Source organism: Pan troglodytes, chromosome 9 (assembly GCF_028858775.2).
Source record: "Pan troglodytes isolate AG18354 chromosome 9, NHGRI_mPanTro3-v2.0_pri, whole genome shotgun sequence".
Lineage (NCBI taxonomy): Eukaryota > Metazoa > Chordata > Mammalia > Primates > Hominidae > Pan > Pan troglodytes.
The window spans coordinates 76,748,128-76,774,461 of record NC_072407.2 but is presented as its reverse complement, the minus strand read 5'-3'; the positions used below and the strand labels follow the sequence as shown (position 1 = coordinate 76,774,461).

Genomic DNA, 26,334 nt, shown 5'->3' with positions numbered 1-26,334 from the left:
TGTGGAGGAGGTGAGAGAACAAGGTCCACTCTCTTTGATACTTGGTAAGTGAGGATGCCCCAGTAGAGGAGGCCTCTGGCCAGTGGCAGGGCTTAAGACTCTAGAAGAATGATGATCCCACTCCATGTCTTCTGCTGAAGACACCATGTCCCCACTCAGTTTTCCTCATGAGGGCTCTCTGACATTAAGGGCTATGTGTTCCTCATTCTGGTTTCCTGATACTTCCTCCTCTTGCTGTGTACAGATTGTCCTGGGAACAGAGGGCTCAATGAGGGAGAAAAAAGACTTGGGAATATTCACATAGCCATATGGAAACCCATGTAAATACAGATGAGCCTCACTTTAAGAAGATCCATTCACTCACATAGATACTGATCGAGCACCCACAATGCATCAGGCACTATTTCAGGTGCTGAGGATTCATTCATCCATTCTACAGACATTTTTATTTAGGCCAACTATATGCACAATATCTGGAGAGCCAAATAAATACAAAAATGATAGTAGGTTCTAAATAAATGTTTGTTATATAGGTGAGTAACTGACCCAGTTGAGGGGTGAGAGTAGGGTAGGAATTGTTCACAAATAAATTAACTGTGAAGGTCCTTTAAATAAGACTTTCCTCCTAATGTAAATAAATTGGACTCAGCTTTATTTATTTATTTATTTATTTATTTATTTATTTAAATGGTATAGGGTTTCACAATGTTGCCCAGGCTGGTCTCAAAGTGATCCTCCCACGTCAGCCTCCAGAGAAGCTGGGACTACAGACATGCCACCACCACTGGCTGAACCCAGCTTTAAAGAAACTGTTTGTTCATTGCTTTTCAGCACCTAATCATGTAAAAGCAGCGTAATAGAGCTGGCTTTTACCAGCTAAGGAGAGCCAGGGGTTAAATTTTCAGAAATGTTGCAAGCTGGTTATTGAACACAATCATTCCTAAAAATTAAATAACATAACGTATAGTTAAATAAGTTACACTTAAAACAGAGGTAATAAAAACTGAGTCATCACTTCCTAATTACTACTCTCAATGTTCTTGAGGTTATTTACATCTACTATGTCGATAGGGAGGAAATACTGTATAACGGTATTTCACTGTGCCTCTCTTCTCCACTGCGCTTTCAGTGATGTCACATTGGTAGCGTGAATTGGCCACAGTGGGAGTATTTACACCACAGACATTGGCAACTGTAAAAAACAAAACTTTTTTTCCCCTGGAGAACCAGTTGTTAAACATTTACCAGCACACCACTGGTGTAGAGTCTCTATTATGTAATCTTCTTGTGGTGAATCTTCTTTTAGAATCTTATGGACAGAATTAAGCAGACTAGGCTAAGTCTCTCCTTGACACTGATCCCTATGATCCTTATCGCTATGGTAATTTTACATAATTAAGCAACCTGCGGCGGAGGAGGTGGCCTTTTAGTCACAAATAGCATGTCACATGAGGACTGTTTGAAGGAACTAGGATATTATTCAACAAACCTTTATTTAGCAGCAAATATGTGCAAAGCTGTGTGTTGAAGGCTAGGGAAGATATTAAATAGTAGTCTATGTTCTCAAAGAACTCACTATAGAGGAGGTGACACAAAACCTATTGAAAATACAATGTAGTAAGTGCTATAACAAAGAAGTATGGAGCGGAACGGAGCTAACTCAGAGACCAGCAAAGAGGATTCAGAGCACCTAGAATACAAGTGTCGGTGTCTGTCTTGTTCTCCACTGTGTCCCTAGCACCTAGCACTATGTCTGGCCCAGAATTTGCACTCAATAATTGTTGCATGAGTGAAGGAGTTAGCAATTACCTTAACCCTTGAAAAATAAGTAAGCTTGCCAGACAAATCAAAGTGAGTACAGAGAGGGCATTCCAGGGCGAAGAAACAGTGTTTGCAGAGGCATGGAGGCCCAAGAGCTTGGCACATTTGAAGACAATGTTTAATGTGGCATGAGGGGTCCCGGGACCCAGACTGGTAAAGGTGAAGGTATGGAAGAGGGGTTCTCTGCCCCAAATCTCTAGAGAGCTCTCAAAAGACAAAAGGACTTGGCTTGTTCTGTATAACCCTGGGGACAGAGTGAGGGGCAACACAGGCAGTCACAGAGAATCAGATTTCAGTTTAATATAAAGAACTTTCTAACAGAGCTGTCCAACAGTGGAATGGGCTGCCTTGGCAGGCAATGAGCAAGTTCGCTATGAAGGAAGCAAGCAGATGCCAGATAAACTCTTGGTGCAACAAATTGCTAGGGGGAGATGCATTTTTTTTTCCTGACTAGATTTTGGAAGAATTTATTCAGTCTCCTTTTTAAAAGGATATTAAATAATGTATAGACAACTCTCTTCAATAGTAATTCTACAGAAGACACAAAGACTTTCTTTCTTTCTTTTTTTCTTTTTGAGACAGAGTCTTGCTCTGGAGTGCAGTGGTGCAAACACGGCTCACTGCAGCCTCAACCTCCTGGGCTCAAGCGATCCTCCTGCCTCAGCCTTCAGAGTAGCTAGGACTACAGGTGCGTGCCACTATGCCCAGCTATCTTTTTTACTTTTTGTAGAGATGAAGTTGGGGGGGGTCTCACTTTGTCGCCCAGGCTGGTCTTAAACTCCTAGGCTCAAGCAATCTTCCCACCTCAGCCTCCCAAAGTGCTGGGATTACAGGTGTGAGCCACTGGGCCCGGCCTGACACAGAAACTTTCAAGTGTTTGTTTCTTATGTCAATCATTGACTAAAGCTGAGGCCAATAGTGGGCTGAAGGCTTTTCCAATCACTGAGGTCTTCACTCACTCATGTAGCAATTATTTATTCAGTATCTGTGTGTCAAGGACTTTGCTAAATGCTCGAATTACAGATATAAATTTCAAAAGGCACCTGCACTCACAGTGCAGGGTAAAAATGCAAATAAATACTTACACTCCAACAGCTACAATTCAAAGTGCTATGGGAAACACAAAGACTAAACATTGACTTTGCCTGGGGGTCTCAGGGAAGACCTTGGAGTGGAGGTGACTCAACTGACCTTTGGAAAGTTAAATGGGATTCACTAGATGGAGGAAGAGAGAGTCCAGGCAGAAGGAAAACATGTGTGAGGATATGGAGGTGCGACGACACATGGTCAGTTTGGGGAGGTGAGCGGTTGGCCAAAGTGTAGGGTAGGTGGCAATGGTAGACTGGAACTAAAATATGCTTGGTGTTCAATTCAGTGCTGAAAATTTTAGATTTTAACCTATAAATGATAGGAAGTGAATAATAGGTTTTATGTGGGAAAGTGATGTGATCAGATTTGTCAGTAGAAATGATCAGCATAGTTCTCAAGGCAGGTGTGAGGAAAATAGATAGGAGAGATCCAGATTAGGGGGAGGAGACCTGTTAAGAGGCTGTTGGGAAAGTTCAAGTAAGGAATGAAGATGGCCGGGTGCGGTGGCTCATGCTTGTAATCCCAGCACTTTGGGAGGCTGAGGTGAGTGGATCAGCTGAGGTCAGGAGTTCAAGACCAGCTTGGCCAACATGGCGAAACCCCATCTCTACTAAAAATACAAAAATTATAGGTGGTGCATGCCTGTAATCCCAGCCACTTGGGAGGCTGAGGCAGAAGAATCGCTTGAACCCAGAGGCAGAGGTTGCAGTGAGCCAAGATCACGCCACTGCACTCCAGTCTGGGCGACAAGAGCAAAACTCCATCTCAAAAAAAAAAAAAAGGAATGAAGATGGCCTCAACTCTGGGGATAATAGAGATGGACAGGAGGGCTGAGATGGTGGAGGCCTTTTTTGAAGTATGATGGGCAGGATGTAGGGGAACCCATCTTAATCCACTTCTTACATCTAAGACATGAATATATGTGCACAGCACATTTTAAACAAAGATAGAGAAAGGAAAAGATCACTGTCCCAAACCCTTGGGATGAGATTGTTTATGCAATTAAGCAGCACAGGATTTAACTCTGAGATCCCTGGAAGCAAAGGCAAAAAGGGAAGCATGGTGACATGCATAAGCTTGCACTATCTGTTAAAATAAAGAATACTCAGGGGAAAGGAAGAGACTGGCCAGATTAGAGTAGAAGTTAAGCCTGAAGGGTACTGGACAGATCATGTTTGTCCCTGATCCTGAGAGCCCTAGGAAGGGCTGGTTTGGGGATCACTGGTTCCTCCTACTGCTCTCTTTTGGAGGGTGGAGATCTTGGGGGTAATACCCTGAAAGCACAGTGCAATGGGGAGCCCAGCCTTGGCCCAGAAAGATACCTTTACAGCCAGCCAGCCAAGTGTTTAAACCCGGAAATATGATTCCCTACCAGAGTGGGATATGGCTCAACATCCCTTCCCACCTCATACTCCTCTGGCACTCTTTGGAGTCTCCATTAGCTCTTCAAGAGAAGCTGGGCAGAAAGTTGAGGTCCAAAGCAAGGATAGATGTATTTACTCAAAGTGGCCCAACAAGTTACGGATGGAGCCAGGACAGTGACTGCCCTTTTGATTTCAGAGCTTGTGTGTTGCTGGTCTGGCCAGAGCTGGCTATTCTCTTCTTAGTGTCCTATTAGTGCATGTGTTCATTCAACACAAGAGATGGAGCACCATTTGAGGGCTGGAGGGTGTCAGGGCCCTGTCCTCAGGGAGCTCCCCTTCTGGTGGGAAAGAAAACTCTTTGACAATCAGCTCTCCCTAAAGATGACTGAAGGTGACCATCACTCCCAGAGAAGTGCAGGCCTCACCTGCAAAGGCAAAGGAGAGATCTTGCCTTGATTCGGGAGTGGGAGGGGGGAGCAGAGGAAGACCTCCAGGGGAAGGCACAGGATCCCTATGGGCTGACTTTCCTGAGAATGGCGCATGGGCAGACGGAGTGGGGACAGGGGCCACTGGTATTGTAGGCACCTGGAATTAGGGCCCCTTCTCTTTGTGGGGTGAGTGCTTCGACGTTCATTACCTTATTTCATCTTAGCAACACTCGTGGGAAGATAGTAGAGATATTTTAAGATCTTAAAATGCCCATTTTAAAGCTGGGAAAACAGACTCTCTGGTGGCGTGCTGTAGACCACAAACTGAATTAAGAACGCCAGTGTTCTGATTCCATCCATCTGCCGAGTTCCGGGCACGCACCGCCGAGCGCCTTACCCTGAGCCTTCCCGGTACCCGCAGCCCCGACAGCTCAGCCTTCCCCACCTGAAAGTTCCACCTGAGGTCTCCCTCAACTCTGCCCTCCTGCATTCTTGGCGTCGCGGGGAGTCAGGGGTTAAACCCCGTGGCCCGCGTGGCCCCTTCCCCCTCCGCAGCCCCCTCGCCTCCACTCGGCGCCGCGCCTGGAGCGTCCGTCCCGGAGACCCGCACAAGAGAGGAGGGGAAAAAGTGGGCCTGTTTCTCGGGTGGCCAATCCACCGAGCCCGCGGTGCCCCAGAGGAGGCGCCAGCGCTAGGCCAGCGCCAGGCCGGGCTGCCTGCTTCCCGCGGCAAAGTACAAATGCGCCCGAGCGCGGCGCCTGGAGCCCTTGGCGAGCACAGCCGGCCCGCGCTCAGCCTCCCTCCGCGGCCGCCGCGCCGCCGCCGCTGCTGGGACCGCCGCCCCGCCGGGCTCCAGGCCCCCGCGGCCCGACCCCGAGCCCACCGAGCAGGGGGCGCCGGCCGCCTCTAGCCCGCGCGCCCGCAACACCCGCTGGTCCCGCGCGCCTCGCCCGGCGCTGCGCGCTCGGCAGACGCCGGTCCTCTCCCTGCTTTCTCCTCCTCTCCCTCTCACCTTCCCCCTTTCTTTGATCGCCTCTCCCTTCTGCTGGACCTTCCTTCGTCTCTCCATCTCTCCCTCCTTTCCCCGCGTTCTCTTTCCACCTTTCTCTTCTTCCCACCTTAGACCTCCCTTCCTGCCCTCCTTTCCTGCCCACCGCTGCTTCCTGGCCCTTCTCCGACCCCGCTCTAGCAGCAGACCTCCTGGGGTCTGTGGGTTGATCTGTGGCCCCTGTGCCTCCGTGTCCTTTTCGTCTCCCTTCCTCCCGACTCCGCTCCCGGACCAGCGGCCTGACCCTGGGGAAAGGATGGTTCCCGAGGTGAGGGTCCTCTCCTCCTTGCTGGGACTCGCGCTGCTCTGGTTCCCCCTGGACTCCCACGCTCGAGCCCGTAAGTAGACCGGGAGGCTGGGTGGGCAGAGGAGGGATGAGGCCCCTGGAATGTGCGGGACAGCGCCAGGACCTGGACCCCAAGCTCTTCTGACAGCCGTCCAGGCAGCACCTGTGCCGGAGGGGTGGAGACTCCGTGAGGACCAGTATGGGCCAGGGGACCGGAGGAACTCGGCACGACTCAGAACTGAGAGAGGGCTGCTGCCAGGGACCTGAGGAGGGGCACCAAGGGCAGCGGGGGAGAGGGCAGGGCACTGTGTTTTGGGTTGGGGGAGGACTTACTGTTCCTAGGAGGGAGTCGGGTATGTCTGGCTACAGGTAAGGAGTGTGATGGAGAAGAAAAGGCTTTTTGCCTTTGGAAAGAGCCATTGGACAGAAATGAGAGGTAATTAGGATAACCTTCCCATTCTTTTCTCTCTTTTGATCCTCGCAACTCTCCAGTGAGGTGGGTATTATCATTCGCACTTTACAGATGAGAAAACTTAGGCTGAGCAAGGAGGAACTTGCTAAAACTTACAGAGCGGGTAAGCCATCCAAAGCCAGAACTCTAGTTCCAGATCCCATGCTTTATTCCCTGCCTCACATTGTCTAGAAGGAACCCTGAATTTGCAGCGTGAGACTCTGGGAGGCGGCAGGGCACAGTGAGATAGACCAGCGTCTTCACCATCCCACCCCCGCTGAATGCCAGCTGCTGGGAGGCCGTCACAGAGTGCACCTCTCTGACCCTGGGTTTCCTAATCTATAAAGCGGAAGTAAAAATCCTAGGAGAGTTGATAGGATTAAATTAGAGAAAAGAGGTAAAGCAGCTAGCACAAGACTGGTGCTTGATAGCTTCCAAAAAAAATCAGTTCCCAATTATGCTTTTCCACATAGATACAGTGTAACATCAAACAGGTTACATCATCATTCTGAGCCTCAGTTTCCTCACTGCGCCCACAATAGGCTGGTGGTCCCCCCTCCCCATGCCCATCCAATCTCTTAGAATGCTGTGAGGATGGGAAACCAAACCACATTCTCTTAATCAGAAGAAAGGAGCTTCATTCAAGCAGTGGGTTTCTCCAGGACATACATGACACAGCCTGAGATTAAGACCCCGCGTTCCCAACTCCTAGTCTGGTGCTTTTTCCTCTCCCCAGCTCAGCTCCTCCATCTATGCCTTTCTTTTGCACGTGACTTTCTGGAGCTGGTAGTGCTGGACTTTGTTACGGTCTTGTTTCTGCTCATGAGAGCAGGCTGAGTGTCTCTGGCCTGCCAGCAGCATGAGACTCATAGAAGTCTTTCCATTACATAGAACAAGTAATGGAATTAGCTCAGTGTTGTATTCAAATCCTGGCTGTGCCCCTTAGAGCTGTGTGACTTTTTGTAAGCCATAACTTCTCTGAGCCTCAATTTCCTCATCTGTCTAAGAGAGATACTAATCCAGAACTTGCAGGGTTCTTGGGAGGATTAAAGGAGGTAACAGATTAAAGTGCCCAGCACAATGCTGTGTACTCAATAAATGTCTCTTCTGCTTTCTTGAACCCTGAGGGTTTCCTCCTAACACCTGCCTCCTATTTCTTAAAAGAGACTTTGCACAGGATGCCCTCCATGCCTGCCTCCCATCCACTTGACACCTTGTTCTTAGTCCCTGCAATTTTTTCTCCAGATATCATTGCCCTTGATGCATCTTGGAAAGATGTCCTAGAACCAGACTGTTATCCTACCCACACCCCGCTTCTTTGCTTCCCATATCTTGTCAGCCTTTCATGGCCTTGCCTAGGTCACACCTCTTCAAGCAAACTCTCCCCGGTGACTTGATCCACTCTGATCTCCCTCCTCTGTGCCTCCCTGGCCTTCAGCTCTGTACCTCTCAGCAGGTCCTGCTAGTATTCCATCTTCCCTACAGCCTTGTAAATACAGATCTCCAGACATGTGAGAAAAAGACTTGGAGCCAACTCATTAGGGTGAGGTGGACTGGCACTCATTGGAGAATGTTAAGATTCCTGGATGTTAGAGCTGGTGAAACTATCAAAAACCATCTGCTTCTACCCATCAGTGTACCTATACTTAAGAGTTAAATTGAAGCCCAGAAGAGAAGAGTGACTTGCCCAAGGTCACACAGCAAATTTATTAAAGAAAAGAACAAAAGCCAGGCACAGTGGTACACATCTGTAGTTCCAGTCACCAGCTACTTGGGAGGCTGAGAGGGAGAGGAACCCTTGAGCTCAGGAGTTCAAGGCTAGCCTGGGGAACATGGTGAGACCTCATCTCTTAAAAAACAACAACAACAACAACAACAAAAAAAAAACAGAACAGACCTGCGTCCTGGACCCTGATTTGTCACTTATTGGCTGTGTGAGTTGGGACAGACCACTTCTTTATCTGAGCCTCATTTTGTTTGGTGCTGACAGCCTATGAATCTAGAAAGGATCCTATAGTCATTTGCCAAGATGCTATTTGAAGGTCTCTTACAAAGGTCCTCATCTTAGTTTAAGTGAGATCTCAAGCCTGTTGTGGGTCAGAAATCTGGTGATATCTTAGGTGCTTTCAGAAACAGTGCTAACAGATGGAAATTTTCAAGTCTGTGTGGTATCAGGCTCCTGAGGTGTCGGAGCCCTGAAGAATGCCAAGGGCCTGTGAACACAGGTAACAGTTTGCTCCTCAGGCTATTCAAACAAAAAGTATTCTCTCTTTGGTTCTATTTCCAGCCATAGATTGAGCCCTAATCCCAATACAGACTAAGTTGCAATTCCAGCCACAAGCCAAGCCCTAATCCTCCAACCTTGGCCACAGGTTGAACACCAATTCCACCCCTATACAAGACCCCTTACCCAGGCTGGGTCCCTGACCTGGTTACTGACCAGTACTGGTCCCAGCCCCAGGCTGAGCCACAGACATGTGTGATGCTGGTCACTCTAGACACTCGGCTCTTTGTGGATGAGTGTCCACCAGAGGCCTACTATCTTCTTACCTCCCTCTTCAGTGCTTTCTGCCCTACTCCTCTCAGCTCCTCTCTTTGGTTCTCTTCCCTAATTGTCCCTTGTAGGTGTCTAGTATGCTCTGCTTTCTCTTCCCTCCCTCCATCCAATCCTGCTTTCAGGAGAGTCAGTTACGAAGTAAAAACATGGGGCTGGGTGCAGTGGCTCACGCCTGTAATCTGAGCACTTTGAAAGGCCGAGGTGGATGGATTACTTGAGCCCAGGAGTTTGAGACCAGCCTGAGAAACATAGCAAGACCCTGTCTCTAGAAAAAATAAAGAAATTAGCCTGGCATGGTGGCACATATCTGTGGTCCCAGCTATTCGGCAGGCTGAGGTGGAAGGATTGCTTGAGCCCAGAAGATGGGGGCTGCAGTGAGCTGTGATTGCACCACTGCACTCCAACCTGGGTGTCACAGTGAGACCCTGCTGAGAAAAAAACAATCCATGTATTTTTTTTCTTCAAGGGTTTTGTTTATTATGGGAATCGAAGCTTTCGTTCCCAGGTGATGAATTCCAGACCCTAGACGCAGGCATGGGACAGGAAGGGAGCTCCGCTGGTAGGATGTGATGTGGAGGGCAAACCTGGAATCAGAAAGTCATGGATCCAGCCCTGGCTGTGCCATCAGTTCCAACTGTGACCCTGGACAGGTTGCCTTTCTCTACCTCTCAGTTTTCTCCCCTGTAAAGTGAGATGGTTGGACTCAAGTGGATGATTATTGAGGACCATTCTAGTTTTAACACCTCGTAATTCTAAGTCTCCAAAACCCAAAGATGTGGTTGCCTTGATTCCGAGTCCACTCTGGCCTTTGGAATAGGGATGTGGGAGGGTGGTACTCCTGCCCTGCCAGGGAGGAGTGGACAAGGCAGACCCTCAGACACCAGAAAAAAGTGCCTGGATGGCCTGGGGCAGTGGAGGTAGTGGGAGACCGGCCAGAGGGGACCTGCTTGTCTGTTCAGCTTAGTCGCATCCCCATCTACCTGTGCAGGTGTGCATGAGGCAGTGGGGAGCACCTAAGTGAAGGCCTGAAGTCTGGCTCCAGGCTGACTTCTCTCTGGATCTCTGACTGGGCCGTTCTGCACCTCTCCTCTCCCACCAGCAGAGGTCTCTGCCTCACTCACTGGCGCACAGGCTGCTGAGCCTGAGCCCGGCAACAGCTGCGCAGTTGCTCCAGCTGTTGCACCTGTTCCAGGACTGGCCTCTCAAGTTCCCCCAGCCGCCAACCATGGCGCCGGACTCTGGGAGAGGGACCTTGAATCCTTCATATTCTCAAAGAAAAGGACTGGCATGATGAGAGCGGTGCCCCTGGGAGGTGTAGTACAGAGATCATTTCAGGCGTCCCCCTTCCTCTGTTCAGGACCCCATCCTCATTCTTGTACTCAGGAGTTCTTTTTTGTGTCTCGCCAGAAGGCTTCTGTTTACAAATTAAAGCCATTTCTTCTAGTCCTGCCTAGTAGGGGATGGGTGTCCCTGTAAGCATTCTCTCCACATCTGACGACTGGCATTGAAGATTGTGCTGGAGTGAATCAAGCTTAGTCAAGTCCTGATCTCTCTCTGGGACTCAATTTCCCACAAAGGAAACAGGGGACTGGATGTCTCTGAGTCCCTAGCTTTCTACGATTCTATGAATCTAAGCATATATGTCCAAGGCAGAAAAAAATGTGAACAGTCCCCACCCTGTTTCCTGCCCTTTAACAGGTAACAGAGCTGCCTTTCCTGGTTTGATAGTTCTCTCCCTAGAGGCCCTTCCATGCTCCTGTATGTCTGTCATGTGCCAGAGGGAAAAGTCAGGTTCAGAGAAATGCAGTTCCTTTCTCCGGGTTGCACAGCTCAGCCACTGAGGAGCTGAGGCTTTTCTTCTGATTTCCTTAAGAGGCCTCTCCCATCGGGTGCCAGAGCCCAGAGCAGAGCTTATGTCTCAGAGGGGAGCAAGTTTGTTTGTGTGAAGAGGGGATTATAAATAAATAGAGAAAGTATGGCTGTGTGGGTGTGAGGGAAGAGATGTAAACGTTCTACATTCCTGGGCAGCCTGGCTCACTCAGGTTTCCTGAGTTCTTGCAGCCTGGGGACAGGCCAGCCACAATTCCAGACCTCTCTCCTCTCACCCCGGCCCCTCCTGATGCCCTTTCCATGGTCTTGACCAGCCTCCCCTCCAGCCCAGAAGCTTCTTTCTAGTTGTCTTTTCTGCTTCCTATTGGGGAAGAATTCTCAACCGCACTAACCCCTCCTAACTGACCCCATAAAAAAACCTTTTATCACAGCATGAGAGTTTCAAGCCAGACTGTGGGATGAACTCGGAACTTGGGTAGAGACAGTTTGGAAATTTTGACTTATGCGTGAAGATCATGGAATCACTCATCCCCTTAGCTACTCTGGGCTCCTGACCTTTTTGTACATGTTGTCATTTGGTTTGGCCAGTGGTTTGAGCGTTCAGATGGCAGGGAGCTGGAAAGCGGGGGTTGTCAGAAGCTAATTTCTGTTACGTGGCAAGGTAAAAGTGCTGAAAGGGAATTGGCCCTCTTCCCATATAATGAACTACTCCTTTTGTTAAAGAAAGAGGCTTCCAGGGCCGGGCGTGGTGGCTCACGCCTGTAATCCCAACCCTTTGGGAGGCCCTGGCGGGTGGATCACGAGGTCAAGAGATCGAGATCATCCTGGCCAACATGGTGAAACCCCATCTCTACTAAAAATACGAAAATTAGCTGGGCATGGTGGCACTCACCTGTAGTCCCAGCTACTCGGAGGCTGAGGCAGGAGAATCGCTTGAACCTGGGAGGCAGAGGTTGCAGTGAGCAGAGATTGCGCCACTGCACCACAGCCTGGTGACAGAGCAAGATTCCATCTCAAAAAAAAAAAAAAAGAAAAAAGAATGAAAGAAGCTTCCAGGACTAAGGACCGTCAATTGGCTCCTCTTCCAGAATCTCTCCCTCTTTGTTAACTCTGTTCTTTCATCATTGATTTTGTTCATCAGGCATGAACTCTATCTGTGTAGGCTCTGCATTGAGCACAAAATTTAATGAGATCTGGTCCTTGCTCTCAAGAAGGTCCCAGTTTAGTTAGGAAGCAAAGCTTACTTAAGAAGTACCTCTAATCCATTTGTGATGAGAATTGTAATGAGGGCTGAACTCAGTTCTGCAGGAAAGGCCAGTGGCTGGAAGTTTGGGGCAGCTTCACAGAAAGGGTAGCATCTAAGCTGGCTTTTGAAGAATGGGAAGGAGTTGGTCAAACATTGGAGATGGAGGATTCCATTCCAGGTGGAGGAAACAGCATGTTTGAAGGCACAGTAGGAGGAGGCCTGGGGGCTGGTGGAAGAGTGAGGAATTTAGCAAGAGGAGGTGAGGCTGAAAACAGGGCCACCACAAAAAGTTTTGCTGGAAAAGCAGGCAGGAGCCACCTCATGATAGGCTGGGGATGACACAGTGACATTTGGAATCTGTCTGGTAAACATTGCTGTCCTGAAATCAGATTAGATCAACTAAGTCCAGTCACTTTAAGTCTGTTCAGACAGGTAAAGAGATTTGGCTGTGGCCCATCCAAGTGGACACTTCCTGTGGGAAAGGGAGCTAGTGTCTAGCACTTTGGATATGCCAAAGAGAAGCCTCTGTGTCCTTCATGAACCACATCCACTCCCACCTCTGTGCCTTTGCATCTAGCACCCACTGCCTGAGAAGTCCTTCCCCTTCTGCATCTTGTTAATTTCTCCAAGATCCAGCTCAGGCATGTTCCTAGAGAAGCCTCGCCTGAAGACCCTATGCTCACGCCATCATAGCGTTTGTCAGACTGAATGTATTGTATCTATCTGTGTTCTTCACTAGGCTGTGAGCTCCTTCAGGAGGTGACTTTGTTTTAAGTCATGTACCAGGCCCATGAATGTGTATAATATTTGACATACAAAAAGTTCAATAAATAAATGAATAATGGGAAGTAATATTACTGTAGCAGTCCCCCAGTATTCATGGTTTCAATTTCTGAGGTCTCAGTTTCCTGTGATTAACCTTGGTCCGAAATATTAAATTGGAAATTCCAGAAATAAAGAATTCATACGTTTTAAATTGCACATCATTCTGAGTGGCATGGTGAATTCTGTTGCCATCCCTCTCTGTCCCATCCAGAACGTAAATCACCCCTTTGTCCAGTGTCACGCTGTAGATGCTCCCCGCCCGTTAATCACTTGGTAGCTGTCTCAGTGATCAGATCAACTGTTGCAGTATTGCAAGGCTTGTGTTCAAGGAACCCTTATTTTACTTCATAATGGCACCAAAGCACGAGTAGCAATGCCAGCAATTTGGATATGCCAAAGAGAAGCCATAAAGTGCTTTCTTTAAGTAAAAAGGTAAAAGTTCTCACTAAGGAAAGGAAAAAAATGGCATAGTGAGTTTGCTAAGATCTACAGTAAGGATGAATCTTCTATTTGTGAAACTGCAAAGAAGGCAAAAGAAATCTATGCATGGTCTATGTAGGGTTCAGTACAAACTGTGGTTTCAGGCATCCACTGGGGGTCTTGGAATGTATCACCCAAGGATGAGGGGGGACTACTGTATTACTAATGATAATAATGTTTACTGCCTGTTATGCCAAGTGCCCCACACTCACATATGTGTTCAGTCCCGAAACCTCAATCCTGACCTTGATGGCTCCTTTGCCTTCTCCACCCATATCCTATCCAGTCTGTCCCAAAGCCTGCCCATTGTACCTCCTAAGTGTTTCTCAAATCTGTACTTTTGCCCATCAGCACAACTTCCATCTTGGTCCAGGTCCAGCATGATCTCAAAACAGGATGACTGCAACAGCCCCTCCCTGGTCTCTCTGCCTCCAGTCTTGCCCTCCAATCAGTTCTCCATTCCTGTGAGCACAGTGATGATTCTAAAATGCAAATCTGATCATGGGACTCCCCAGTTTAAAGCTTTTTCATGGCTTTCCTTTGCCTCTCGGGCTCTCAAAGCCCTCCGTGAGCCTCTGCTTCTCCTTCCAGACTGGTCTCTTGCCTCTCACTCCTGCCTTCCCATTCTCTCCTCCAACTTCTGAGCCACTTTCATCTCTGTATCCCCGCCCAAGGTCTGTGGGCCTGAGGTGAGTTGAGGCAAACTAATCTGGTTTATGAGTGGGGCTAGAAGAATGCAGGAGGCCACCAGAATCACGATTGGTGCAGTAGTAAATGAGACCTGGGAGATTTGGCCTCAGTGTGTGCTATGATGTTCATCCCCTAATAGGTGCCTGGGGATGACCACAGAGAGCTCTGGGAGTCAAAGAAACACCACAGGAAACAAACTATTAAGGAAGTCTGGGGTCAGTGCCCAGATCTGTTTTTTTTTTAAACCTATTTAGTTGAGCATATAACATATGTCAGGCACTAGGCATATTACATATATTATCTGACCTAATTCTACAGTAACTCTGAGAGGTAAAGATTGTTATTAGTTCCGTTTAATAGATGTGGAAACAGAGGCCCAGAATGGTTAGGTAACTTGTCTAAATTCAGGCTGCAAATAAAAGCCAAATCCACAATTTGAACCCCAGCCGATCTGACTCCAAAGGGTCCCTGAGAAAAGTCATGCTTGGTCTCTGAGATGGGGAGGGATGCATGGGCACAGGTGGGATGAGACTTGGTGGTGGGGTGGGAGAGGAATCAGGGCAGGTCCAAGGCCAGGGCAGAGGTGGGAACGCCACAGAGGACCAAAGGGAGTGTATGGGAAGGGAGTGAGGTATGAGACAAACTTTACCTCCTTCACACTCAGGTGACACACCTGTGTCACTCAGGACTGGTCCTACTGGCTCCCTGAACTTCATCCTAACCCACTTTGGAGCCTCTGAGAGCCTAGGATGTATGAGACCATCAACACATCCAAGAATCATAGAATCTTGGAATGATCGAATCTTAGAACCACAACATTGGACAATTCTAGAAGCTTTGTGTTCTAAGGAAATACAGGTTCTTAGAAACATGGAATTCTCAAAATCCTGAACCTTAGAATCCTAGAATTTTGGAGTCTTCAAATGTTGAAATCATGGATTCATAAAGTATCTATGCAGAAAATCTTTGAAGATCATAGCTTACCCCCTCCCCTTATTTTGCAGATGGGAAACTGAGGCTCAGAGAAAGGAGGATGAGTCTCTGAATGTCACACAGTGAACTTGTGGCTTAAAGAACTAAAACTGTTTTCACCAGCCATGTTCAAGGGTTGGGGCTAGTGCCAGCACTGCAGGAACTGAGGCGGCCTGTCGCCGTCTGGCAGTTCTTCCTCCTGCTTGGTTTTGGCATGGCCTTGGGCACTCATCTCACTTGAGGAAGAGAGAGCTCCAGGCCATGCCACCCTTCCTTGTGCCTGTCACCTTCTAGGGTATGGTGGGGTGGGGATTGTGGCCACTGGAGGCCTCCTGCCAGGCCCCCCACATTCTCAGCCTCTGCCAGGTCTGTTGGTGGGGGGAAGGGGCCTCCTGCCTGGGCATTGGCTGAGACACTCTTTCTGTCTTCATGCTCTGAGCAGGCGGTGAGGTGAAGGGGGTGCCAACTGGCACAGAGACCTGGGCTACAGGGCTGCCCCAAGGAAGGTAGGACAGGGCTTCTTCAGCAACAGGCTGAGACCTAAGGTGGTGGCAGTGTTGCAATCACCCCCTCCCTGGTGGGAGGAGGGGACCGAGGAAGAAAGACATTATTCACTCCTTGGAGAGTTGGGCTGGCTCTGACCAGCACCCCAGCTGGGCCCGTGTCCCACCCTCTCTGCCAGTAGAGGCTGAGAGATAAACACAGCTCATTTGATACGGGCCAGCCGGGCCTTGCTGGCTTGCTGGGAATGTGAGAGGCGAACTTTAATCGCTCCTCCACTTTGCGGAGTTGGGAAGGGAATGGCGAGGGAACTAAGCCATGTGTTCCTACTCTCAGCGACCCTCGAAGCACAGACTGAAGGCATCATGACAGCAGTCTCAAATCTTTGTTCTAGGAGGCCCAAGAGGGCAGAGCAGGAGCAATATGAGGAACCCGAGAGAGGCCAACTCCAGCTCCTTACAAAGAAAACCTTCTGATGGTTAGGAATGGCCCATGAGCTCCTGTTTCCTGGAGGCGTGTGTCAGGCAGGGGCTGCACGCCAGCCCAGCCCCCAGTGCTGACAGGGAATTCCTGCACTGAATGTGAGCTCCCCGCTCACCCCACCCAATTCATTACTGCTTTCAATGCTCTGCGATTCTGTTTCAAAGTCTAAGAGAATGTGATTTAGGAAGTGTAAGAACCCATGTTTCTAAGATGCTTGACTCCAGAAAATAAGAAGGAGGCATGAGAGGCAGCTTCTCCATTTTAGACCAACAGGGGACTAAGAGAATAAGCTAGGGAGTCGGGGATGGTGGCTGGTGGGGCAGAGAGAGAAGAAGGCCTTTAGGCCCTGGAATTGTGTAAAAAGCCACAGGAGATGAGAGATGAGGTGAAGAGAAAGGAGCTCTGCTTTGGAGGCGGGAGTCCTGGGCTGAAATCCTAGTGGAGGACTTTAGGCAAGTGGCATAGTCTCTGTGAGCCTTCTCATAATTGTGGTAACAGTCCAAAGCCACTGCAAGACGGATACTGTCATCTATTCCAGAAGATGACAATGTCCATTTTGCAGTGGCTTTGTGATTGTTACCACAATTATCATAATAATAGCATTCAACTAAGGGTCAGAAACTGGACTGGGTAAACACTTTACAAGCGTTATCTAATTTAATGGTCAAAACGATAATGTTAATGAGATAATTAACTTCTATAAGGGGTTCGGCAAAGAGAAGATAGTCAATAATGTTGGTTCCCTTCTCCATATTTCAATCTCATTTAATTCAACAAACCTTTACTGGCACTTAGCTTGTGCTGAGCCTCCCAGTTCCTCCTGAAAAGAGCTCAGGCAATGGAGTGTTTTTCCCTGCTGGCGTGAAGATCACTAGGTACCTGCGTAGAGGAGGGTTGGTGAGGATAGGGCGGGAGGCAGAGGGGCAGGGCACAAGGCTGCAGTGCTGGGCTGGGAGGTCTGACCCAGGGCTGGAGGTGAGTGGGTAGGAGGTGGGAGCAGGAGTGGATCAGTGGGTTATGGGAGGTGAGAAAGGCAGAGGTTTCAGGAATGCAGGATTGTAGGAGAGATAGCCAACCCATGGAACAAACGATTTTAGTAATTCTTAGAAGCATTCATCCAGATATTGACGACTGATGTGCAATTGCAAAAAAGTCCATTGGTGTGCCAATCACAAATCACAGTAGTAGCAACGACCATTATTAAGGATACTTGAAAGTCAGTTTCCTAACAACCTTCTCATCACGGCTCACCAAAATATAAGGACATAGTACAGTGTGAAAGCAAGAAATCTCCCAGATCCATGGCCTCAGGCCCCATCCCTGCCAACCCTCCTCTACACAGGTGCCTGGTGATCTTCACACCAGGAGGACTTTGTTCAAAAGGTGGGCTACAGGACCCAGAGAATGTGTACACGTGTGTGTGTGTGTGTGTGTGTGTGTATGTGTGTGTGTGTACAGGGGAGGGGGATGGGAGAGGAGAGAGGGGTGGGAAGGGAGAGAAGGGTGTGGTGATGTACTAAATAAGCCAAATGGGACAAATAAAAAGGAAGCAAGCATGATTGTGAGGGCAGAGGAGCGTGGGACTGAGTCAGGAGACTGGTGCTGTCATCGCTGCCTGGTGACTGACTTGCTGTGTGGCCCTCAGGTGTAACTTACCCCCTCTGGGCCTCATTTGTCTAATCATAATAATTAACGTTGATACCATGATATAAATCTGTACAGCATTTCACTGCTTGATTCCCTAACTGCCCTGTGAGATAAGCTTTAAGGCTCAGAGACAGTGGCATGCCCAGTGTTGCACAGTAAGTGTGTGGTAAAGCCGAGATTCAAACTCAGACCTTCTGGCCCCTTGCCTAGGAGAGCATGCCCAGTTGTCTAGCAGATTCTCTTTTGCCTGAGTGGCCCAGATGACATCTCTTTTAGAGCTAGAAAGAAGGAGAAATGAGACAGGGTCTTTGGGCTGGAGCCTCCTGGGACTAACATGGCACTGGTCGGTTTGCCAGGCCCAGACATGTTCTGCCTTTTCCATGGGAAGAGATACTCCCCCGGCGAGAGCTGGCACCCCTACTTGGAGCCACAAGGCCTGATGTACTGCCTGCGCTGTACCTGCTCAGAGGTAGGTTCCTCTGGCCACCTGACCACCTGTGTCAGGGATGTCTGAGAACCCTCCAGAGAAGTCACCCCAGAAGGAGGACCAGGCCTTCTAGAACTGTGCTGTCAGCGGCAGCTGAGAGACTTGGGACAAGCCACTTCACTACTGAGTACTCAATATATAGGATTAGATGGCTACTGTGTACCTCCCAAAGATAAGTCACACAAACATTAGTGGCTGGGTTGGGATGAGGGCCCTGGTCTCCCATCTCACATCCCAGCCTTCTTTCCACCTCGTGCTGGTGCCAGCCTCCCTGCCTCCCACGCAGCCCAAGACAGAGCCTTTTTGACCTTATCTCCCATTCCCTTCTTTTCACGTACTATTTCTTCCAGCCACTTCGGCCCTGCCTTAGGATGTGTTCCCCCACCTCCACTAGCCCAACTACTTGTTCCTCAAGGATTTGCTCAAATGGGAAAATGACCTCCACCTGGAAGGATTTTCTTCTTCTGGGATCCCACATAAGTTTCTCTGCCCCTTTCTCCTGATCATTGTTGACCAGGCAACACAGTTACTGCCCCTCCTAGACTGAACCTCTGAGGCTAGGACTTGCTGGGCCCTCACTCACACCTAGCATGATTCCCTGCCAAAGGCTGAGCCACCTGGGGTAGAGACCATGTTTTTGTTTTCCATCTCCTCCCACCCCATCGCACCCCACGACAATCCAGCACCTCCACAGGGCCTTGTAAAATCAACTGGGTAGAATAAATGAGACCCCCATGTGGTCCAGAATTCACAAGTAAGGTATGAGATTGGAGGGGTGGAAGAGGAGGAAGTGGCTTAGGAGGCCTGAAAAACCCTTGGCTTTAGCTCAGCTGCCTGGAGCCCAGTGTGGATGTCCCCAGCTTTCTTTGTCTGGGTGTTGGTGCTTGGAGGGAGGGGTAGCTAGCTCCCAGCCCGAGCCAGCCTCCCAGCCCCACTCTTTCCCTGCACAGAGCCAAGAGAGGAATGCAGAAGGCCTCTAAGAGTCTCCCTTGTTAAAACAGAACCCTCTGGGGTGGGAGCAGAAAGAGCTCTGGAGGAGATCCTGTGGGGTGGCGGAGAGGGTGGCTAGCCCCCCTCCTGACTTTGACACTGGGGTCTCACTCCTCCTGGGGTCTTTCCTCCTGACTCACCACTGCTTCTACCGTGTTGGCCCCAAGTAGAAATGGGGACACAACCCCCACCATGACTGCCTCCCCTCGGTTTGCCTTAGCACATCTGAGGCCAATCAGCCTTTTCAAGAAGGACTTTATGAAATATAGCCAGAGAACAGAAAGGAAATCATAACAGAAAATTCCAGACATATCATGTGGTCCAGTTGACAAAGTCCAAGTTTTTTGAGCCATTGGAGTTAATTCATTTCTCCTTTCACAGAGTTCACATACAGTTTCCTCAACCCAGAGGACTTTTGCTGGTATCTGCAAAATATACCCTCAGTCCCTCCACTTCTCTCCACCATCACTGCTCCCCCTAATCCAAGCCACCATCATCTGTCATCTCTTTCCTGGGCTGCCACACAAGCCTCCTAACAGGTCTTCCTGTTTCCCCCCCTAAATCCATCCTCCACGCGGCAGTGAGAATGTTTTTGTTTGTTTGTTTGTTTGTTTGAGACAGGGTCTTGCTCTGGCACCCAGGCTGGAGTGCAGTGGTGCGGTCTCAGCTCACTGCAGCCTTGACTTCCCAGGCTCAGACAATCCTCCCACCTCAGCCACCTGAGTAGCTGGGACCACAGGTGTGTGCCACCATGCCCAGCTAATTTTTGTTATTTTTTGTAGAGACAGGATTTCATCAGGTTGCCCAGGTTGGTCTCAAACTCCTGAGCTTGAGAAACCCACCTGCCTCAGCCTCCCAAAGTGCTGGGATTACAGGAGTGAGCCACTGTGCCCTGTGAGAATGGTCTTTTCTCAGCATGAAACTGATCATGTCATTCTGCTCTTAAAACCCTCCAGTAACAGATGATGAACTCATTGACAGGCATACAGAGACTGTGTGCTGATTGTCATGTTCTGACTTAGGGAAAAAAAGAGAGAAAAGAGAGAAAAAAACCTCTAATAGCTTTTCGTTGGACCTAAAGTAAAATTCAAATTCCCCGCTGAGGGCTCTGCTTCTGTCTTATTCTCCAATTTCTTTTCTTTTCTTTCTTTTTTTTTTTTTTGGAGATGGAGTCATGCTGTCACCAGGCTACCAGGCTGGAGTGCAGTGGTGCAATCTTGGCTCACTGCAACCTCCGCCTCCCAGGTTCAAGCGATGCTCCTGCCTCAGCCTCCCAAGTAGCTGGGACTACAGGCACCTGCTGCCACGCCCAGCTAATTTTTATATTTTTAGTAGAGATGGGGTTTCACCATGTTGGCCAGGATGATCTCCATCTCTTGACCTCATGATCTGCCCTCTTTGGCCTCCCAAAGTGCTGGGATTACAGGCATGAGCCACCACGCCTGGCCTTATTCTCCAATTTCATTTCATACCTGCTCACTCTGCTGCAGCCACACTGACCTCTGTCGGTTTTTCCAACACTTGAACCTCATTCCAACTTGTTTCCTCCACTTGGAATGTTCTTCCCTCAGATCTTCTCATGAACAGTTCCTTCTCATCTCCCAGTTCATAACACAAATGTTTCCTCCTTATAAAGCCTTCCCTGACAGCTGTTTCTAACAGTCTACCCCTATCAATGAAATAATATTCCTCTATTTATTTATTTATTATTTATTTATTTATTTTGAGACAGAGTCTCGCTCTGTCACCCAGGCTGTAGTGCAGTGGCACGATCTCGGCTCACTGCAAACTCTGCCTCCCAAGTTCAAGTGATTCTCGTGCGTCAGCCTCCCAAGTAGCTGGGATTATAGGCATGCACCACCACGCCCAGCTAATTTTTGTATTTTTAGTAGAAACGGGTTTTACCATGTTGTCCAGGCTGGTCTCAAACACCTGACCTCAAACAATCTGCCCGCCTTGGCATCCCAAAGTGCTGGGATTACAGGTGTGAGCCACCACGCCAGGCCCTCTATTTTATTATATATCATAAATTTAACATCTGAAATCTTCTTGTTCCTACTTGCTTACTTTTTTTTTCTTTTTCTTTTTTCTTTTTTTTTGAGTTGGAGTCTCGCTCTGTCGCCCAGGCTGGAGTGCCATGTCATAATCTCGGCTCACTGTAACCTCTGCCTCCCAGGTTCAAGCAATACTTCTGCCTCAGCCTCCCAAGTAGCTGGGATTACAGGCACACCACTACTGCCCGGCTAATTTTTGTATTTTTAGTAGAGACGGGGTTTTGCCATGTTGGCCAGGCTGGTCTCAAACTCCTGACCTCAAGTGATCCTCCCACCTCGGCCTCCCAAAGTGCTGGGATTACAGGCGTGAGCCACTGTGCGCGGCCCTTGCTTACTTCTTTAATAGTCTATCTTTCACTGTTAGGATGTGAGCTCCGGGAGGGCAGAAACCTTGTTGGTCCCACTAATTGCTATGTTCCTAGTGCTCAGAAGAAGGCCTGGCACCCAGTAGACCTGCAGCAAGTATTGAGCGTGAATGAGTCCACGTCTACCCACCAGAGGCAGCTCAGCATCGTGGAAAGTACACGGGCCCTGGTGACAGTTTTTACATGCTTTGTGATCTTAGGCAACTTAACCTTTCAAGGCTCTTTTCTCATTTAGAAAGTGTGACTAATAGTATAGTATCTACCTCTAGGGGTGTTGAGAAGACGAAATGGGATGATTTTTATATAACGTAAAGGCCCTACCTCAGTAGCCACTCAATAAATGGAGGCTATGACTTTCCTGAGAAGTTTCCTGTGACTGCAAAGGGCTTTTCCAGGTGCCTCACCTGCCCTTTCACCGCTAACCTGTCTCCATCCTGTTTCCTGCTTCGTGGTGCTAATAATCATCGCCATCCTTGGCTCCTCCAAGGCCAGAATCAAGAGACCGATTCTAACTCTTCAGGCCACACAGTCCCTTGCACTCCATCCTAGTTTCTCATCTGGGAACCTCAGATGTCTAGTGTCTAGTTTATCCTCTAGACATTTATTAAGCACCCATGTGCGTTGGGCCTCTAGAAGGCCCCTATTAGAGCTCAGACCAATTCTGTGGACTCTGGGATTCCCCTTAACACTGACTAGTTCTCGCGATTACCTCTGGCCATCTTGGGAAGCAGTGACCCCAGAAGGCGTAGGGCCAGTCAAGGGTCTTCCATGGGGCAAGAGGCTGCCTCTGGGAGAAGTGCTCTCAGGGAAATCAGGTCCAGGGAGAGGGCAGGAGGAAGGAACCAGGGGGAGAAGCGGGGCTAGAAACAAACTTCGCCAACTTCAGAATTGTGAACAAAGTGGGCTTCCTTCATCTAGGAGAGGACCATCAACCCCTCCTTTCCTTACTCTCATTTATTCACTCACTCATGCATCCATTCAGACTCCAGCAGCCACTAACTTGGAGCAAGGCCCCATTCTTTGGAATTCGTGGTTGAATCGGTGACACAGGTGTAAATGGTTCATCACAATGCAGCAGAGTGACCCTTGTAACAGAGTGAAGAATAAGGTGCGGGAAGGCTGAGGGGCCAAAAAAAAAACTGCCTGGAGAGCTGGGAAGACCCCCACGAGGGGTGGTGGCCACTCTCCCTCGGTTTCTGCTTGTCTCTCTCTGCGTATGTTCGCCTGCCCAATTCTCTCACTTGCTATGCTTAAAAAAGAGAAGGAACTTCAGGCCCCTCCTTCTCTGGTGCCAACTCCAAAGGCTTTGTCCAGGATTACCCAAACCTCCCAGAGATTTAGGGGGTGGATCATAAAGCCATCCATCTTCTCTACATGAGGTTTTTAGTCTCACACCCCCTCCCAGTCACCTGTCCTCATGTTTCATTCCTTTCTTGACCACAAGGCTCAGGCCCAGAGTTAAAAGGACCAAGCCCTAGAGTTAAAATAGTGCAGTCAAAGCATCAAGATCAATGTCAAACAACTCTAGGCTTACATGTCTTTCTCTGTGAAGGGGACAGTGTTTAAGCAAGTCCATGACCAGAACTGACCTCCTTCAGGGTAGGGGAGGCACATGGATATGTGGGCCAAGTGAGATCCCCTTGGTGGGCAGGAATGGGGAGGAACTGGGCACACTTGAGTTAATTGTTTTCAGTCCAATCACAGGCTTACGACAAGTTCAGACTTCTGCAGTTGGGGTGGGAGTTTTGGGAAAAGACAGGTACAGGTGGAAGACGATGGTTCTTTGAACTAGGGCTGACCCTTGTGTCCCCTTCAGAGCGCCCATGTGAGTTGTTACCGCCTCCACTGTCCGCCTGTCCACTGCCCCCAGCCTGTGACGGAGCCACAGCAATGCTGTCCCAAGTGTGTGGGTAAGTAGCCATGCTCCTCCCCATCGTCCATGGACCTTTCTCCTACTCCCAGTGTAGCCCTCTAGCTGAGGGAGACCCCTGCAAGGAGAGGGGCAGTCTCTACCCATCAGAGGTGTAGACACACAAAGGTGCTCAAGGGAGGAAATATCCCAGATCCCCAGGCAGTGCTGGGGTAGCAGAGACTTCATGTCCTTAAGTAGGTGTGCATGGCAGGGGAGGGAGGACATGCAGAAAGGAGCTGCAGGAAACAGGGCCTTGCTTGGGCTGCTGACTGGCACACTTAGGCTCCAGTCTCCCTTGGGCCTTCCAGAGCTGGAGGGTGTGGGCGCAGTCTGGGAAGTGAAGGTGAGTGATCTTGGGCTTGAAGGTCCTAAGGGGAGACCCCAGAATTACCACTGGGGGAGCTGAGAAGGACTAAAGGAGTCAGGCCCTGTTCTCTGAGATTCCTCCCACTGCTGAGATTCAGGGACTCTATGTGTCCTGATGCTAAATGTCTATGATTCCATGATTTTAAGATTCTAAGAGCCTCTGAGAATGAGATTCTAGGAAGAAGAAGTCAGAGAAAGGAGAGGTGGTCTGGGAAGAAACTGGCAAAACCAAGTGTCCAGTGAGGGGCAGCCAGAGGGGAGGCCAACTTGGAGGTGGGAGGGGAGGTTGAGAGGAAAATTGATGTTTAGAAGCATCAAGAAAGTGGTGAAGAAGAGGCTCCAGATTTTGGCCTCGGGTCGGGGCTCTGGAATCAGGACTTTCCTGGTGAGCTGGTATGGAGTGGGGCTCATTTTCCAGGGGGGAGCCCAGTAGGGATCTGACTCGTGGCCCCTACATGGGTCATAGAGATTCCTGGCTGTGGGTCCCCGGGGGGACAGTGGCTCTCAGCTTCATCCTGCACAGTGAGGGAGTGTCCTCATGTCTGATGCTGACTCTGGGGGGCCTCACCTCTCCTTGCTGACTTTGGGATTTTCCCCTGTGCTTGGCCCAGGCCTCTTGTTGCTAAAACACTCTTCACTCCCTCTCTCTTCCCATCCCCTGCCCCTCTGCCTGCTTGGCTCCACAGTTCTTCAAGACTCTGCTCACTGTTGCCATGCCATCAGCCCTTCAGGAAGCCTTCCCTGGCCATTCCTCCCCGGCTGAGTTAGAGGCTCCTCCTCTCTGCTGTCACAACTTCTGTGCTTCCATCCACCCTAGCCCTCACCTGCTACAGCATCATTGCTTGTGGCTTGTCTTTCTGCCTAATTAGATTTCAAACTTCTTTTTTAAAAATTAAAAAAAAAGTTCTGGCCGGTCACGGTGGCTTGTACCTGTAATCCCAGCACTTTGGGAGGCCGAGGCGGGCGGATCACAAGGTCAAGAGATTGAGACCATCCTGGCCAACATGGTGAAACCCCATCTCTACTAAAAATACAAAAAAATTAGCTGGATATGGTGGCATGTGCCTGCAGTCCCAGCTACTCAGGAGGCTGAGGCAGGAGAATTGCTTGAAGCTGGGAGGTGGAGGTTGCAGTGAGCTGAGATCGTGCCACTGCACTCCAGCCTGGTGACAGAGCAAGACCCTGTCTCAAAAAAAAAAAAAAGAAAAAAAGGAAAAAAAATTTAAAACATGTTGCCCAGGCCAGTCTCGAACTCCTAGAGTCAAGTGATCCTCCCACCTCAGTCTCCCAAAGTGCTGGGATTATAGGCGTGAGCCACCTCACCCGTAATTTTTGAGTTTGAGTTTCTTGATGGCAAGGGCTAAATCTTACTCATTGCTCCATTCCCAATGCCTAGCATGGTGCATAGAACAGAGGAGTGCTTAGTCAAGGGGTCTTGAATGAATGAGTGGGCTCTCTCAGGACCAGAGGCTTACCCCTCCACCTGGCAGGATGAGGACGGACTGATGGGCAGGTGATGGGGAGGGGGGCTCTGGGGGCCAGTGAATGACAGGAGTTTACCCAAGCACAGGGACAGTCATGCCAGCTGGCACCACTAGAATGTAACCCTGTGAGGCAGGGACTCTTTTGCTCACTGCTGTATCCCCAGCACCTAGAACAGTGCCTGGCACTGAGAAGTGCTCCATGAACCCTCATTCAATGCTGGATGAACTAACTCGGGCCCCACTGAGCGGAAGCTGAGGCTGCCGGCTTTACCTTCTTGCTCTGGTTGGGGCTGGCCCAGACACTGAGGGGGCTGGAGGGCTGTGGTAGAGGTCATGGGAGGGAGGGACTCAGTCAGATGTAGGTATCAGAGGGACCTCTTAGTTAGCTGATAAGGGGAATGGCTGGCAAGGCCCAGGCCAGAGCTTGGTTTAAATATCAAGCTGGGGTCAAATGCAAAATCATCAGAAAAGTGGCCTTGTTAATTTCAGCAAAGATTCACATGAAACCTCATTTTCTTCTTCCTCCTGCCCCTCCCCCACTGCAGAACCTCACACTCCCTCTGGACTTCGGGCCCCACCAAAGTCCTGCCAGCACAACGGGACCATGTACCAACACGGAGAGATCTTCAGTGCCCATGAGCTGTTCCCCTCCCGCCTGCCCAACCAGTGTGTCCTCTGCAGCTGCACGGTAAGAACTCCTGCCTTCCCTTCAGCACAGGCCAGCGCTCTGGGCCTGCAAAGAACATAGTAGCCTGGACTGCGGACTGGGGGGATTGTTCCTCCTGGCCAAAGCAAAATGAATGGGCTCAGGGGAAAGGGAATATATGGGGTTTGGAATGTCCTGTCCCTAGCTGGGTCAGGTGACCATTCTCTGAGCTTCCACACCTTCCTGAGCCTTCTGTTTCCCCCAGTAGACGCTGCATTCCTTGAGGGGAGGAAACATATGTTTTTCATTTCT

The 26,334-nt window shown here is 49.5% G+C and overlaps 1 protein-coding gene and 1 non-coding gene across 3 annotated transcripts in view; both read left to right on the top strand.

Annotated features, from left to right (window-relative positions):
* Positions 1–5,465: 5,465 nt before the first annotated feature.
* Positions 5,466–26,334, top strand: part of CHRDL2 (chordin like 2) — a 35,021-nt gene continuing 14,152 nt past the window's right edge. Inside the window, exons 1-4 of one of the 2 annotated variants that reach the window (XM_009423759.4) lie at positions 5,466–6,088; positions 18,075–18,187; positions 23,431–23,524; positions 25,922–26,064. In XM_009423759.4, the coding sequence (XP_009422034.2) occupies positions 6,007–6,088; positions 18,075–18,187; positions 23,431–23,524; positions 25,922–26,064 (432 nt within the window). In that variant the 5' untranslated portion in view covers positions 5,466–6,006. The remainder of the gene's footprint in view (positions 6,089–18,074; positions 18,188–23,430; positions 23,525–25,921; positions 26,065–26,334) is intronic. The other variant, XM_003313211.6, reaches the window with a different exon arrangement.
* On the top strand, positions 20,154–20,216 carry LOC112204888 (small nucleolar RNA SNORD43). Its single transcript, XR_002938634.1, has one exon. It is a non-coding gene; the product is annotated as a small nucleolar RNA SNORD43 (small nucleolar RNA).